This window comes from Plasmodium brasilianum (assembly GCF_023973825.1).
Source record: "Plasmodium brasilianum strain Bolivian I chromosome Unknown PB_00_03, whole genome shotgun sequence".
NCBI classification, from domain to species: Eukaryota; Apicomplexa; class Aconoidasida; order Haemosporida; family Plasmodiidae; genus Plasmodium; species Plasmodium brasilianum.
In genome coordinates this window covers 1-15,733 of record NW_027122925.1, presented here as the reverse complement: position 1 = coordinate 15,733, position 15,733 = coordinate 1, and the positions used below count along the sequence as shown (strand labels likewise).

General features: G+C 19.3%; 3 protein-coding genes across 3 annotated transcripts; 2 read left to right on the top strand and 1 right to left on the bottom strand.

Annotated features, from left to right (window-relative positions):
- Positions 1 to 618: 618 nt before the first annotated feature.
- MKS88_000118 (STP1 protein) lies at positions 619 to 3,224 on the bottom strand (the record flags this gene model as incomplete). Its single annotated transcript, XM_067214190.1, has 4 exons — positions 619 to 1,755; positions 1,892 to 1,944; positions 2,018 to 3,074; positions 3,204 to 3,224. 4 exons carry the CDS (start codon positions 3,222 to 3,224, stop codon positions 619 to 621), a joined length of 2,268 nt encoding a protein of 755 aa, XP_067075851.1.
- Positions 3,225 to 9,372: 6,148 nt separating this feature from the next.
- On the top strand, positions 9,373 to 10,354 carry MKS88_000117 (fam-l protein; the record flags this gene model as incomplete). Its single annotated transcript, XM_067214179.1, has 2 exons — positions 9,373 to 9,459; positions 9,587 to 10,354. 2 exons carry the CDS (start codon positions 9,373 to 9,375, stop codon positions 10,352 to 10,354), a joined length of 855 nt encoding a protein of 284 aa, XP_067075850.1.
- Positions 10,355 to 13,853: 3,499 nt separating this feature from the next.
- MKS88_000116 (uncharacterized protein) lies at positions 13,854 to 14,735 on the top strand (the record flags this gene model as incomplete). Its single annotated transcript, XM_067214169.1, has 2 exons — positions 13,854 to 13,940; positions 14,058 to 14,735. 2 exons carry the CDS (start codon positions 13,854 to 13,856, stop codon positions 14,733 to 14,735), a joined length of 765 nt encoding a protein of 254 aa, XP_067075849.1.
- Between the last annotated feature and the right edge of the window lie 998 nt (positions 14,736 to 15,733).

The following is a 15,733-nucleotide window of genomic DNA, read 5'->3' as shown; positions in this document are numbered from 1 at the left end:
TTCGCATTTTTATATATTTTAACGCATTTTTGTTTTCTTATCAAATTTCTCATATTAATTAAAACTTGAAACGTTAAAATAAAGAAAATGTATAAAGGAAACAAATATGCACCTTTCGAAATGTGGAAAATTGTATATTAAGCAGTAATTGAATAAAATATAAACATATAAATTTGTATAAAAATAGCATATTAATAGAAAAATAATATTTAAAAATTATTATTTTTTGCCTTTTTTTATTTTTCAAAATATTAATTTTTCCCTCAATATTTTTGGAAAATATTAATATTAATTTATATATAGATATATTTATTAGCATTTTGATACATATATTGTGTTAGGTATTCATATAAATTTGTTATAGATATTATTACATAAATTAAAATAAGTACATATAATTTGAATATTTTTAAAATAATTGTATTAAAATTTTTACATTTAACGTCTAGTTTTCCCTTCTATGTTACACATTAATTAATAAACTTTTATCAATTACCCGTTAATATTTCACAAAACGTATGAAATATGTTTCATAAACGTCATCCTATTATATATAAATATCGTTCTAATATATTTTGGGTGTGTATTATGAATTTATAGAATGTATTTTGCTACAATTTAATAGGATAATTCTACACTGTTCTCATTATATATGTAATTTGCCCCTGTATCATCTTCTTTTATCCATTCTTCTATTTCCTGTCTAAAACTTTTCTGCCCTATTTGAGCACGAATTTGCCCATTTTTTCTATGTTCTAAAGCAGTTGCATTAACATGAATTACTTGTTTTGGAGCATCTGATTTTCTCCCTAAATTTGAATCTGTTTTCCAATCATTTATGGAATTATCCAAATGTGATTCCTCATTTTTTATAAAATCTTCTGTTTTGCAATCTTCTAATACCATCATAAATACTAGTATGCACATTTTTGCAATTAATTTTTTTTTTATATAACTATATAATTCTTCATAGCATTCTTTACTCTGTAATTCTTCTGAATTTAATAGTGAAATGTTATTTTTACTTTCTTCATTTACATACTCATCTGACATATTGAGAAATTCTTGTGTAAATTCATCAAACCATTTTTGTTGCAAATATTGTTCTATAATCATATGCTTTTTTGATATCCATTTTTTCCATAAATCTTTTTCTTTTTCTAAAAATGAAAATTTTTGATTTTCATTTGAAAAATTCATTTTTAATTGTACACTATTTTTTATGGAATCTTTTTCGTTTTTCCATTCATGTTTCAAATTATTAAACCAATTGGTTTTTTTCAATTTTTCAGAAATATTACTATGTTCTTTTACCCATTTATTCCATAGAATTTTTTGTTTTTCAATATTATTAATGCTTTTAGTATTTTCCATTATCAGTTCTTCATTAGTCAAATTGCGATCTGTGCTATATTCCGCTTTTGCGAACAGTTCTAGGCATAAATGTAAAAATTCTTTTTTTTTGTGTTCCCATTCTTCATTTCTGAATTCTTCCAGTACTTCCATATGTACTTCTATAATAGTTTTGAATCTTTCTTTTTTTCTCTTTAATATATTTGTATTTTTTATAGTGTTATGTTCATGTATTTTTAATTTTTTTATGATTTCTTCATCATCATATAATGTGCTTTCTGTTTGAAAACGTGTTAAATATTTGTTTTTTTTGTCAGAAAGAGAAGGTAGCAGTATTCTAAGAAATCTCACTTGTTTTCTTTTTATGTTTTTCTTTTTTTTAAATATCCCTATTAAAGCATACTGCAATATAAAATAAAAAAAAAAAAAAAAAATAGATTCACAATATTATTTATTACAATTATTATAAGTTTATCATATTTTTAATCTTCTATATTTGTTTTACTTTAATAAAAAGAGAAAGTACAATAATAATTACAAGACTTATTAAGATAGTTGATTTGTGGGCAACAGTTGGATTTTCTGCCTGACCTATAATTATAATTTAAATGTATATATAATGTAGTTAGTTCAAAAACAGAAAATTAAATAGTATTAATACTACCTAAAATTTTAGAGGGCATAGCGTTATCAGGAAAATTTGAACTTCCAGATGATAATCGAATATTTTGATAATCGGTTCGAGTTCCTGAGACGTCAAGATTTGTAAGCAAAGTTATAGATTTAAGAGATGTTTGCGATTCTGTAGAAACAATACTTTTAGGAGATTCTGATAATTTTGATTGTATATGCTGTCCAGGATCTTCTTGAACATCTTTAGTTTTAATAGATGATGATTCAGGTGAAGATCTTACTGGGGATATAATTTGAGGTTCCTTGTCAATTTCTTTTTCGAGGGCACTATGAACTTCATGTTGAGGTTGTGATTGAGATTCAGGTTGAGGTTCAGTTTCGAGTATATCAGGTGAGGGTTTTTGCTTTTGATCTTCAAGTATAAATGTTTTTTCGCTTTCTTTTTTCGGCACTTCTGGTAAACTTTTATTTTCTTGAGATGGAAGTTGTCCAGATTCTTTTTGAACGGTAGATCTGCAATTAGGTAGTTTGTTAAAAGTTTTGGGATCCGTTATATTGCATGTTTTTCTTCGACCTTTTTGCGTTTTTTCTCTTTCATAACAATTTTCAAAGAGTTTTTTTTTTGTCGTGAAATAATTTTCTTTTCCATCAATCCATTCATTATATGAGTCACATTTACTTGAATAATTACTATTAGACTTAGGGTTTCCTTGTGACAGCCTTATTTCAGTCAGGTGCCTATTTCTTTCTTTACAGAATTCATCTACTTCATATTTTAATTTTAAAATTTCTAAATCATTTGTATTCATAATCAGGGGGCATTCTCCTAGTCCATTCAGCTTTTTATAATAAGGATTTAACCATTCATTTAATGATCTTTCCCATAATTCTCTTTGTGATGCATAGTATTTTGGTGGATTCTTATTGTTAATTAGATAATTAGACAAATATAGGCATATATCCTTTAATGGTTCTTTATCTTTCTTAAGAATAAAGTCATTAATTTTATCTCTAATATGATGTACAACCCTTCTAAAATATATATCACCATAATATCTGTAATAGGTCCTGCCATAAACCCTCAAATACTAAATTCAAAAGAATTATTAAGAATTATTTAAGCACAAATTTTCATGTTTGTTTTACTATCAATTTTTATGTGGTAAATAAGAAATTCATGAATAAATTTAAGTATATTAAAATATAATAACTATTACCTTAGGTAAACATTTTTCCATAATAACTATATATTAGTACTGTAGTTCGTTGTAAATAGACATCTGAACGTAAAATAAAAATTTATATCATCTTATTTATCAATGAGGATATTTTAAATAAATATATCTTAATAAAAAGTGGTAATTAAATTATCATTTACATAATAGTTTATATGGTCTCTATAATATAAATGAAAAAAATAATATTTGTTTTATATGATTGTTATATTCTTTTACATTAAAAAAATACATTTTAACTTAATGTATATATTAATCATATTTTTATAATACAGTACAGTAAATTATATATCTGCATATAAAATTCATATTATCTTTATAAAAAAACGTTCGAATCGATAAAAATAAACAATTACATATAAGTAACACTAATAAATAATATAGGATTAACTGTCTATGAGTAATATATATATAGTCTTTTTTTTCTTTTTTTCTGAAAATAAATAGTCTATATAGTAAATTATTAATAGAGCTGATACTATGTTTTTTTTTTAATGTGATATCTGGGTATTTATTTTTGATATATGCATTATAGTAATATAGCTAATTTATTAGTACATTTTTATATTATATACGTCCTACCTATAGAACAGAATTAATAATATATAAGTAATGCTTAATAATTTTTATGCTGGTGTAAAATACAAACAACTGACATATACATATGAAACTTAAAAATATATATAAATAAATTGCCTAAAAATTAATTATTTTTAATACATATTCTAATAGAGAATATTTCTATAATAACATAGTATAATGTACATATATATTTTTTACATTTTACGTCTTTTGCCACTTTTGGATGTGAATAATAGAATATAAATTAAATTTTATTTAATAAATTTATATTTATATATATTAATTAATGAACAAATGTTTAAATACTCATTATTAGAACAAAAAATTTTCAGTTATACTTATAGCAAAAAGGTTATACTATATGTTTAAAGATAAGTTAAATAAATTATCTACTTGCACTATAAAATAAAAACATTATAACTACATGTGAATGAAATAAGATATTAAATTATATAATATAATAAGTATTGAAGTATAATAAATATTATTCTGTAATTATTAATATATATATTGGAATAAATAGATTAAATATATTTAATTTATTTTTTATTTTTTATTTAATTTGATAAATGTAAGTAAATATCATTTTAACATTGATAAATATTTAGTATGAAAAATAAAAAGGTTTATTTATTATTTTATAATCCTTTTTGTTACTTCAATTTGTAAGTAGAATTTCAGGACAATTTAAACTTATTTGCAACAACATATTTTATTCTGTAGTAATTTAAATATATTATTTTTAATTTTAATGCATTATATGAAACAAGTTCATAGACACTTAGAATGGTAAAAGAATTAAAAAGAATATATAAATATGTTAGTTGGTAATAATTTTTTTTAAATTGTTATTTCACATAATCATGTAATCGATTATATTAAACTTAAATAAAACAAAAATTAAAAGTAAATTAATTTTTATTTATATATATTTTATTTTCAATTTTGGATTTTTACAAATATTTTGTTCTAAGCTTTCCTTTTCTTTTAATTCCTTGTATTTTATCGTATTGCATTTAAATATATATTAATTAATAACAGTATAGGAGAAAATAATATAAATATGATTTATCATTATTTAAGATATTATAGATTCAAAATTTATATTTGAATATATGACATATACGGTAAACATAATACATAATTAACTTGTAATAGTGGATCATCATGTGACAACATAAAGCAAAATATTTTTTTCTGAAATATTTGAAAAATTTTTGAAAGAACTCCCTAATAATTTTTTGTAAATATATATGTATAATATTTTTTTTCTTTACTGTTTTAGAGATTTATGAAAATATTTTTATTTTTGTTGATGTATTTCTCATATGTTTGTTTTAACATTTGATCACAATTATTGTAACTTACTGCAATATTTTATGATATTTAACTTAAAATAATAAAAAATAAATAAATATTAATAAAAATTATTGAGTATTTTTTAATAAGTCTATTATTATTTTATTTATATATTTAAAAAATAATATACATTATTGAAATAGATATTTTAAATATATAAAATTTTCAAATCAATAAGTGTAAATAATTTGAAATGTATATATATATACATAGGAAAGGGTATGGATTTAAATAGGCATAAAAGTAACGCTAGTTAGAATACTTTAATGACTTTAATATAATATAACATAATTTTTAGTAGTTTAATAAAATGTACAATGCTGTTACTATGCTACAAATTATTATAAAAAACCAATAAGAATTTAATGTTAATGTTCAAAATATTTTGTAGTGGAGTTAATATATCGATGTATTTTAATATTGAAAAAATTATTAAAGAATAATATAAATAAATAATATAATATAAAAATTTATACTATGTTAAATATATATTAATATTTTGTATATTTTTTTATTTATGTATATAAATATAGACGCACAACATACTGTACAAGGAATTTTTTTTCAAGTGCATTTACTAATAATGGAATAAACTGTATTTGTCCATGTTATCATAGTATAAAATATGTAATATTATTATTATGTTTTATTTAATACTCTTTAATCCTAATAAATGACATATAATTATTATATATATATATATATATATATATATATATATTTTTTTCTATTTGTAAATTAAAGTTTATAGCACTGATATTTCAAATGTAGAGTTCTATAATTGATTGCATTTTCATTATTCATTTATAAGAGTACATATGTTTTTGTTTCTGTTTCATCATAAATTAAAATATAAGGTATTCTAAATATTTCTTATTTTTATCTTATTTACAGATAAATCTATTAATCATTGTATCTATTGTTCAAGTTACGATTATTTAATTATGAATTTATCTTTTTTCATAAATATTCATGCATATATATCATAATGACGGACGGTTTATACGAAATGCTATTTTTCCTTTTTATTGTTATAATGTAAAACCTTGTCTATCATAGATATCCAATTAAAACTAATTCTTTATTATATTCTATGATTTTATGCATTAATAAAATTCATGATTTTGCATAAAATATTTGTATTTTAATTTCATAATTTTTATTAACCCTCTTTAATTATTTTTAGAAATAATTTTATTGTTTTTTTTGGAGTTGATGTCTCTAATATACCATCACATTTTCAATATTATTATTAAATGAAATTATTCTAGTATATTTTTTTGATATTTTTAAGGATACACTCGAATTATCTTACTCTATAACTTGTTCTATATTTACCTAAATTATTATTATTAAATATTTTTATATTAAAAATTTTTACATTACTATATATTATATAACATAAATTGTCACCTGAATGAGGTAATCATTTAATAGCCACGAGTTGTTAGTTACAGTGTTCATATATATTTAAAAAGGTGTATATTTTTGTTTTTGAAGAAAAGGACTAGGTTCATATAGTATGTACTCCTATTAAAAAATATTACTTATTTGTAAATACGAAACTACTATGACATTGAAACGTTGTCTTTATATAAGAGTGTTTCTGGTAGAGTATCAATATTTTTACGTAGAATAATTCATAATTCTAGAGAAAAAATGTATAATATATATTGCAATAAATGTTAATATAATTATTGCAAATAATAATATATATTCATATATAATAGAATCAAAAGAGCCTTCTACTGGTGAGTATAGACCCTTAAATAAGAATTTTGCTGAAGCAAAATATAACTGAGATTTAGTAGTTTCATTTTGTTAATTAACATATTTTAAGATAGTTACACTTTTAAACTTGTTTATATTGTTATTAAGAAAATCTTAATCATTTTTAAAGTTTTACAGTTGAGTACAAAATATATTTCAATTTTATACAATACATCTATTTATATGGCTACATTTTAACTTATATCTTTCAACATATATAATAATACAATATATATTAATTGAAGTGTAGATATTTTATAGAATTAAAAATAAAATAAAATATATCGCATATGTAAATAAGGGAAAACTTTCAAACATTTTATCATTATAAAAAAAATAAAGAATAGTTATATTTAAGATAATAATACTTGAAACCATATAAATAATTAATAAATTTGATAAAAATTGGTTATTTAAGTGAATATATTATTTTTTGTAGATTTCGATGTATAAATTATTATAAATATGAAAAAATGATTTAGAAATTGAAATTTAATATTATTTTATATTTATTTTCTTTTATTTGTATTTTTAAAATATTAATAATTAAACATATAAATGACATAATAAGGAAAGCATTTAAGATTTAGTGCTATATTATAAACATAATAGACGTATGACATACATAAAAAATAAAAGAAAAATTAAATATTATCCTGTAAATTAATATTTTTATATATGGTCTCTTTATTTAGAGAATGTAAATAATCTAGATGAATAACTAATTGTTTTTTAAAATAAATAGATCAAAAAATACATAGGATCAATAAATGTTTCTAAAAATAACAATATTTATAAGTAGATATTTAGCAGTATTTTATTATATAGTGCACTTATTTTTCATAATATATTTTACAATTTTTGTGTATAGATTATTATAAATTTTTATAATAGATTAAAGCACATTATATACATAAGCATTAGGTAAGAGAAAAAATGTGAGCTGTTCAAAATGTTCGAAAAAATAGAACCTAAGTATCTTCATAAACGTTATAATGAAACTAATATACATATTAAAAAGTCAAAATATATTAATTTTAATATATGTAATTTTTTTTTTCTGTTTTTTTTAATTTATAAATAATATTTTGGTTTCATCTGTTTTTTTTTTTTTTATGTTTTAATTATCAATTGGAAAGATAGTATTTTTTAAGGAGATCAATAATATAAAGTGAATGTTCTTTTGACTGGAATGTTTTTTTATAATTAAATTTCTAATGGTTACAGTATGTGAGAGATATATATGGGAATAATATATTTATACTCATTTATTCCAGTTACCATGTAAAATATGTTTCTGGGATTATGTATTTTCAAAAGAATATATAAAAAGTAATTTATTCTTTCTAATATTATGAATTGAATAATCACTAAGTCGTATATTTTAGTTGAATATATTTTTATTATTTAACAGTTTTATAAGTATATTATGTTATATATATATCATTAGTAAATATGCTTCAGTTGATATATTTTTAAATTAATGAAATTTAAAGTAACGATTATATATCTGCTTTACCTTTAAAGTTTTTTTTTTTTTTTAATATTCTTATATTTCTTTGGAATATATATATTAAAAAAGAAATTTAAAAATCTATTTATATGAATGTAATAAAATTTCTTTTAGATGGAATGTATAACTTAAACGTAATTAAAAATAGTGATTTTCAAATATTAAGGTGCAAAAATAAGAAATCACACCTTGTTTGCTGTTAGAATATATATTTCTACATAGATTAAGTAGTTCCATAAATTTCTATCTTAAAAAGAAATTATATACTATAAAAAAGTATATTTACTTGAGGAGGAATTAATACATTTGTTCTAATTAATATAATTAATATTTTTTTTTTTCTTATATTATTATGATTATTATATTATTATAATAATTGATATTTTATTAATAAAAATCAACGTTTTCAAAATAAAAATTTACATAATCAGAATTATTATTTGTTTATAATTTTTAACATTATTAATTATTTTCTTAATATATAGAGGAATATATTATATTTATATTCTCTACATTCTACATAGTGTATAAACTCAATATTTACATATAATAAGTATTCGAATATTATTTTCATAATTTATTCTGAAAAAAGTTAATAAAAGTATTTTATCATTATAACACTACGCTGAATATTTAAATTATATATTTTAAATATATATGTATTAAGTCGAATTATATAATTTCAAAGAAATTATTTTTTTTTTTTAAATAAAATTAATATAAATATTACATAATGAATTTTAAAAATTAATTTTGATTATAGAACATGTAACGTACATTATAGTTATGTATATTTTATTATATATTTATAAAGAAATAATAAAATTTTTTTATTATTTTAAATATTTCGTTTTATCATTAGAAGTATAATATATTATTATTAACTTTTTCTTTATTGATTATATTATAATATTAAATATCTGTATCATGGAACAAAAAACAAAGACCTTCTTACTTTTTAATATTGTTGAGATTATCCTATTATCTTGGGTGCTTCATTTTAACAGTGATGTTGTATGAAAATATTATTTAAGGATATTTGAAATCATAATATTTTTTGGTTTTTTTCTCTATTAATACCTTTTTTTTACCTCTGTCTTATTTATACTATTAAATAAAAAATATTTACATTTTTTTTTAGGGAATGTTTGACATACCATTGAATAAGTATTGCAATCGTACGAAAGAATTAGAAGCAAGAAATAATCGATTGCTAGGAGGATATAAGTATAATATCGATTCAAAGGTTATATTTACAAAAGAAGAGATGCCAAATATTGGTTTGACCAACAAAAAAGATATATGTAGCAGTGAGGAAGAGGTGGAAAGCAAAATGAATAAATCAAATGAATGTTCACAAAGTATAACAAGAAGTCGTAAAAAAGATATGAATAAAAAGTCTTGTACATTTGAGACCAAAAAATATTCCCATTTGGAAAAAAAAATATTCAAGGAACTCGATTATGAGAATTTTCTTAAAAAAAACAGAACAATTACTGATAAGATGTACAAAAAAATAATGCTTAAAAAATACAGATTACGAATTACTTTACCTATATTATTTTTTTCACTGTTTTTAATAATACTCTTAGTAGATTTATCATGGGGTTTGATTGATGGGAATAAGGGGTTATGGGATGCATTAGGGGTTTCTACCTATTTAAAAACCTTGGCTGATGGTCCTCTGAAAAGTTTTTTAGAAAAATTGAAAAAATTCCAGGAGCTTTGGAAACCTGCTTTTAATACAGCATCGAGTACAGTTAGTGAAATAAACGTATTATGGCATTTATTTGGTATTCTAATATATTTCATACCGTTCGTTATATTGGGTTTCACATTAATATTAGGGATTATTTATTATCATAAAAAAGTTAAAAAATATGAAAAAATCAAGTTCAGAAAAAGGTAAATGAATAGTAAGAGATATTAATCTTTCTAAAAAGAAATATCCAATATGAACTAATATATATTATCTTTAGTGATATTCTTAATAAATATTCGCAAAACAGTATAAATTTTATAAGTAAATTTACATAAATATACCCATTCATATATTCAACTGTAAAATAATATGTTTTAATTTTTTTTGTTAATTTAAATGTATTAAGTTTTTTAAATGTGTTCATTAATATGTTGTCTCTGTTTAATGTCGCATTTTCAATTTTTTTATATATTTTTGTATATGTAAGTAGGTTTTTATGAAAAATAAAATTTTATGAGATAAAATTAATATATAATAGGATAATTTACATAATTATATTGAAATAGTATGTTAACTTATAAATATAATAAGTGGTACTTCCTATTTTTCTACAGCTGAAGTCTAAAATTATTATTTATGGAAGTAATTATTAAAATGTATTATTAGATTTATATTAACTATATATATGTCCTATTTTATAATTTATGTAAGAATGTGAATCTGTTTTGTTGCATTTACATATAAATATTTGTAATTAGTAAAAGTATAATATATAAAATATCTTTTATGAAATATGTTTTATAGAATATATTTTTTGCTAATCCCTTTTTGAAAAGGGTGCAGATGTTTGGGGAAGGATTAAAAGAAAAAAAAAAAGTATATAATTAATTAATATATATATTAAATATTGATTACTTTTAATAGTTTTTTAAATTAAAATTATAAATGTTTAAAATTAAAAGAAGAGCTAAAAGAATTTAATTTATTATTAATGTATTTTGCTGCGATATTAAAGATAATTTTGGAAATTCTACTTAAATATATATTATATTGAAAATATATAGACTATATAATTTGTTTATTTTTTTTTTTATTACAAAACAATAAAAGAAATTAGTTTATGTTAATTACAGATAAATGTATTATATTATGGAATTGTTTTATTTTGTTTTTAATGATTATATATCTCTTAAAGTGTTTTATATATCTATGAAAATAAAAATTGTCTTTATCTGTAATGAATATAATTTTATTTCCTTCTGAAATAATAGGTTAAAATGTATATAAATATTTTTATATATATTCTATTTTTTAAGATTGTCTATAATTATGTAATGTGTAAAAGTTTGAAAACATTTTAAATATATATGAAAATATAAGTAGTTTATAGAAACAATTAATAACATCTTCAAAATAATTACAATTTATTAAACATAATAAAAAAGAAAAAACAATTATATTTTTATAGATAATTTATAAATAAAATGGTTATTATTTGTTAGATAATTTTTAACAATTTGTATGTAAAAAATTATATATTTTTTCGCTTTGTTTCATTTAATATATCTAATACAGAAATTTGGTTATGGAATGGTTTTTTGAATATTTTTATTTGTTAAAATTAATTTTATATAGATATAAATGAACACAAAAACATAAAGTTTATATATTTTTTCGTTATTACACTTAAATACACTTTTAAAAAATATTTTTATATAAATAAATTGTCTCATTCATAATAATTTCTTTGCAAAAAGCATACTCAAGTTAAAAGAGAATATGATATTATTATGTACAAGCAGTTATTCCTAGGAATGTGAAAATATATCTAATATACATTTTAATTAAAAGATCAATTATTTTTGTATTTTTTGTTAATTCTACAGATTAATATAATATATTCAAATATTTTATTTCATTCAAATAAAATATATATCCATTGATATACGTAACAGTTCTATTATAGCAATAGGTATTTTATTTTTTGTTTTTTTATTATATTATTGTAACTTCTGAATATATATAGTTAAAAAAAAAATAATAAAAAATTTAGTATATGATTATAAATAATTTTCATTAAAATTATGTAATACCACTTGAACGCAAGGATTACAACTTTTAAAAATTATGGTACGAATATAAAACAGAAGTCTTAATTTGACTTTAAAATAGATACTAAATCATATATTAGGTAGGATAAAATAAATTTAATTTTTTAAATATATTATACGATAAAAAAATAATATATTAATTCAAGGAGTAATTGGATCATATGTTATAATTTAAGAAACATATAATTATATTTTTTTTCATTGATTTTTTTTTATTATCATATTGTTATAAAAATTGATATTTTTTTTAATAATAAGTCGTGAAATATAATGTTTATAATATTTAATTGTTATTAGGATAATATCTATAAAATTTGTAATTAATATTTTAATAATAGATAAACCTACTATATATGTATTCTATATGTTGTATATTTTATGGGAACTCAATATTTCAAAATAATATGGAATAAAATTTTTTTCCCTTAGTTTATTAAGAAAAGGATTTGTAAAAATACTATTTAATTAGTACACTCGATGAAATAATTTAATAATATACCTAGTATAATTAGGAATAAATTTAAATTATTTCATTTTAATTAAAGTGTATTTTTTAAAAATATTAAAATAAAAACTTTATTATACGTTTATAAATATATTTTTCTTTATATATATTACAAAATTTATTACAGCAATGAACGTTTCATTAATTATTTACGAAGAAATAATAATTTTTTTTGTTTTAATATAAAGTATTATTATAATTCGTTAAAATATGTTATTACATGAAAAAATTACGTATAAGCGTATATGTAAGGAATAATTCTCTTGTAATTTTACGATTTTCTTTTTTTCTAATTGAATTACAGTATTCAAAATATAAATTAATAAGGAAAAAAAAAAAAAATGGATAAATTTAAAAATATTTTATTTACAATTAAACAGTGACTGAATTATAAAAATTATAATTTACAAAAATAAATGTATAATCATAAGAAATTTTTTCTTGGATTTCTTTATGAATATATTTCCTTGTAAATTAGATATTACATTATAAATTGTATTTTTTTAATTATATTTAGAATAATAAAAAAACTGCTTATGAATAAGAGGATACTAAAGCATGGATAATAATTAACACAACACAAAATATTTTCTTTATTTATTATTTTATGCTTTTATGATTAATATTTATTAAGAAGAAAATATAGTTGTTCTAAAACATGATGCTTGTAAAATTAGTATTACAAACAGGATAAATTCCTTAGTATCCTTAATAAGCGTTTTAATATATAAAGGAGCGTATTATATATATATATTCTATACATTCTCTATTGCTTATAAACTAAATATTTTCATATGATAAAAAATATTTAATACTGCATTAAATAAAAAGTTAAATTATATATATTGTATATTTATGAAAGAATTCAAATTCTTTTATTTTAATGATAGAATTTGTTTTTATATAACATTTAGGTAAAAAATATATAATACATTATTATATATTTTTTTATATGTAGTTGTTTAATTGTAAATTATAGTTGTATATATTTAATTAATATCTTACTAAAAAGCAAAAGATAATAATAAAAAAAATATTATGTTATTATTTATTCATTAGTTTGTATTTTATAATATTATAGATATATAATATGGAACTAAAAATTAATCCAATCTTATTTATTATAATAACTACTTTTACTATTTTAAAGAGGATTTTCTCTTTTAACCATGATGGGGTATGATAATATATGTTATGTTATTGTATTATACTTAATTTCCGTGTTTTGTTTTTATTAATACCGTTTTTTACAATTAAAATATTTGTTCATTTGAATAATAATCTTTTTTTTTAGTTAACTTTTAACAAATTTGTAGGTGAGAATGTTATGCAGTGTAGAATATTAGACAAAAGAAATTATCGATTACTAGCAAAATGTAAAGAGGATAAAGATTCAAATAACATATATTTGAACGAATTTTTTCAAAATAATGATAAAAAAGAAAATAAATTTATAACTAATAATAAGAAATGGAATAAAGAAAAAAACACGAAATCCAACAAAAGTTTATTAAATAAAGCTCAGTACTATACAGAAGTTATAGATTACAATAATGGAATATTTGATGGAAAACATTTTCATTTTGAAAAAAAATTAATAAGAAAAAAAGATTATGATGCTTTTCTAGAAAAAAAGAGGAGAATTAGAGATATATCTTTAAAAAAAATAAAATTTAAAAGTTACAGAATTGGAAGTGCCATATTTTTACTTTTCTTCTTGTTGGGAATAGGTTTACCCATATTACAAGGATTTGAACTATTAAAAAAAGCAGGAGAAGCGATTAAAAAATTACCACATATGAATAGTGTGTGGTCAGCTATAGAGGGATGTTTAGGTACGGCAAAAAATCATTTTTTTTTAATAGCATTTAGCACAATTATCATTATATTAGTTGTTATACTTGTAATAGTAATTCCTAAAATTTTAAGAAATAATGAAAAATATAACAGAATTAAGGCGATGTATGAGTAAAGTGCATAACATGAAACATGTTTTTTTATATGACTTATTTATATGAAACGTTATATGTAATATCTTTGATTTATATACTTAATAAACATACATATTGTTTCTATAATTTTATTAATGTACATGTGTTTAGGACGTAATCCTTATAATTAATACTCATAAATTATGTTCTTTGTTTGTTGGTAAATTTGAATGCGTTTATGATTGTCATTTTTATTATAAATTATTGTTGATTCAAAATAAAATTACATCATGTTATATATGTATTTCTGTATATAATTAGATTCTTATAAGAAACATATATATGTGAGTTAAAATTAATATATAATATTAATGAAGAAGTGTTAGAATTTCCGTTTTAAACGAAAAGTACTTGTATTTATTTTATATTCTTGAATAATAATATAATTATCTGTTGACATACTTAAGAAATTATATGATGAACTTTACATTAAAAATGAATATTTTTTTTTTGTATTTAATGTAATGTATATATTATGTTACAATGATTTATATATATTTTACTCGAATATAAACATAATATTTGCAATATAAATAATTTTTATTAGAAATATGGCATAACATATAAATTGTTATTAATAATTGTTGTAAGAAGTTTGATTTTGTTTAACGGTGTACTTAGGGAATTAGAAATGTATAATAAAATAATATTCTTATAAAATATTATTTCTTTGGTAATTTGCATCAATATTTTAATTTTATCCATGTTACTATTTTATTTTATTTAATAAGTTTATGTATCCTATAAATATATAATTAATTTATAAATAGAAAAAAATAAACTTCATTATTTTAAGAAAATGAAATATATTTTTATTCATATATTAAAAAAGAGTATATGTTATAAGGTTTAGGGTTCAGGGTTTAGGGTTCAGGGTTTAGGGTTCAGGGTTTAGGGTTTAGGGTTCAGGGTTCAGGGTTTAGGGTTTAGGGTTCAGGGTTCAGGGTTCAGGGTTTAGGTTTAGGGTTCAGGGTTATAG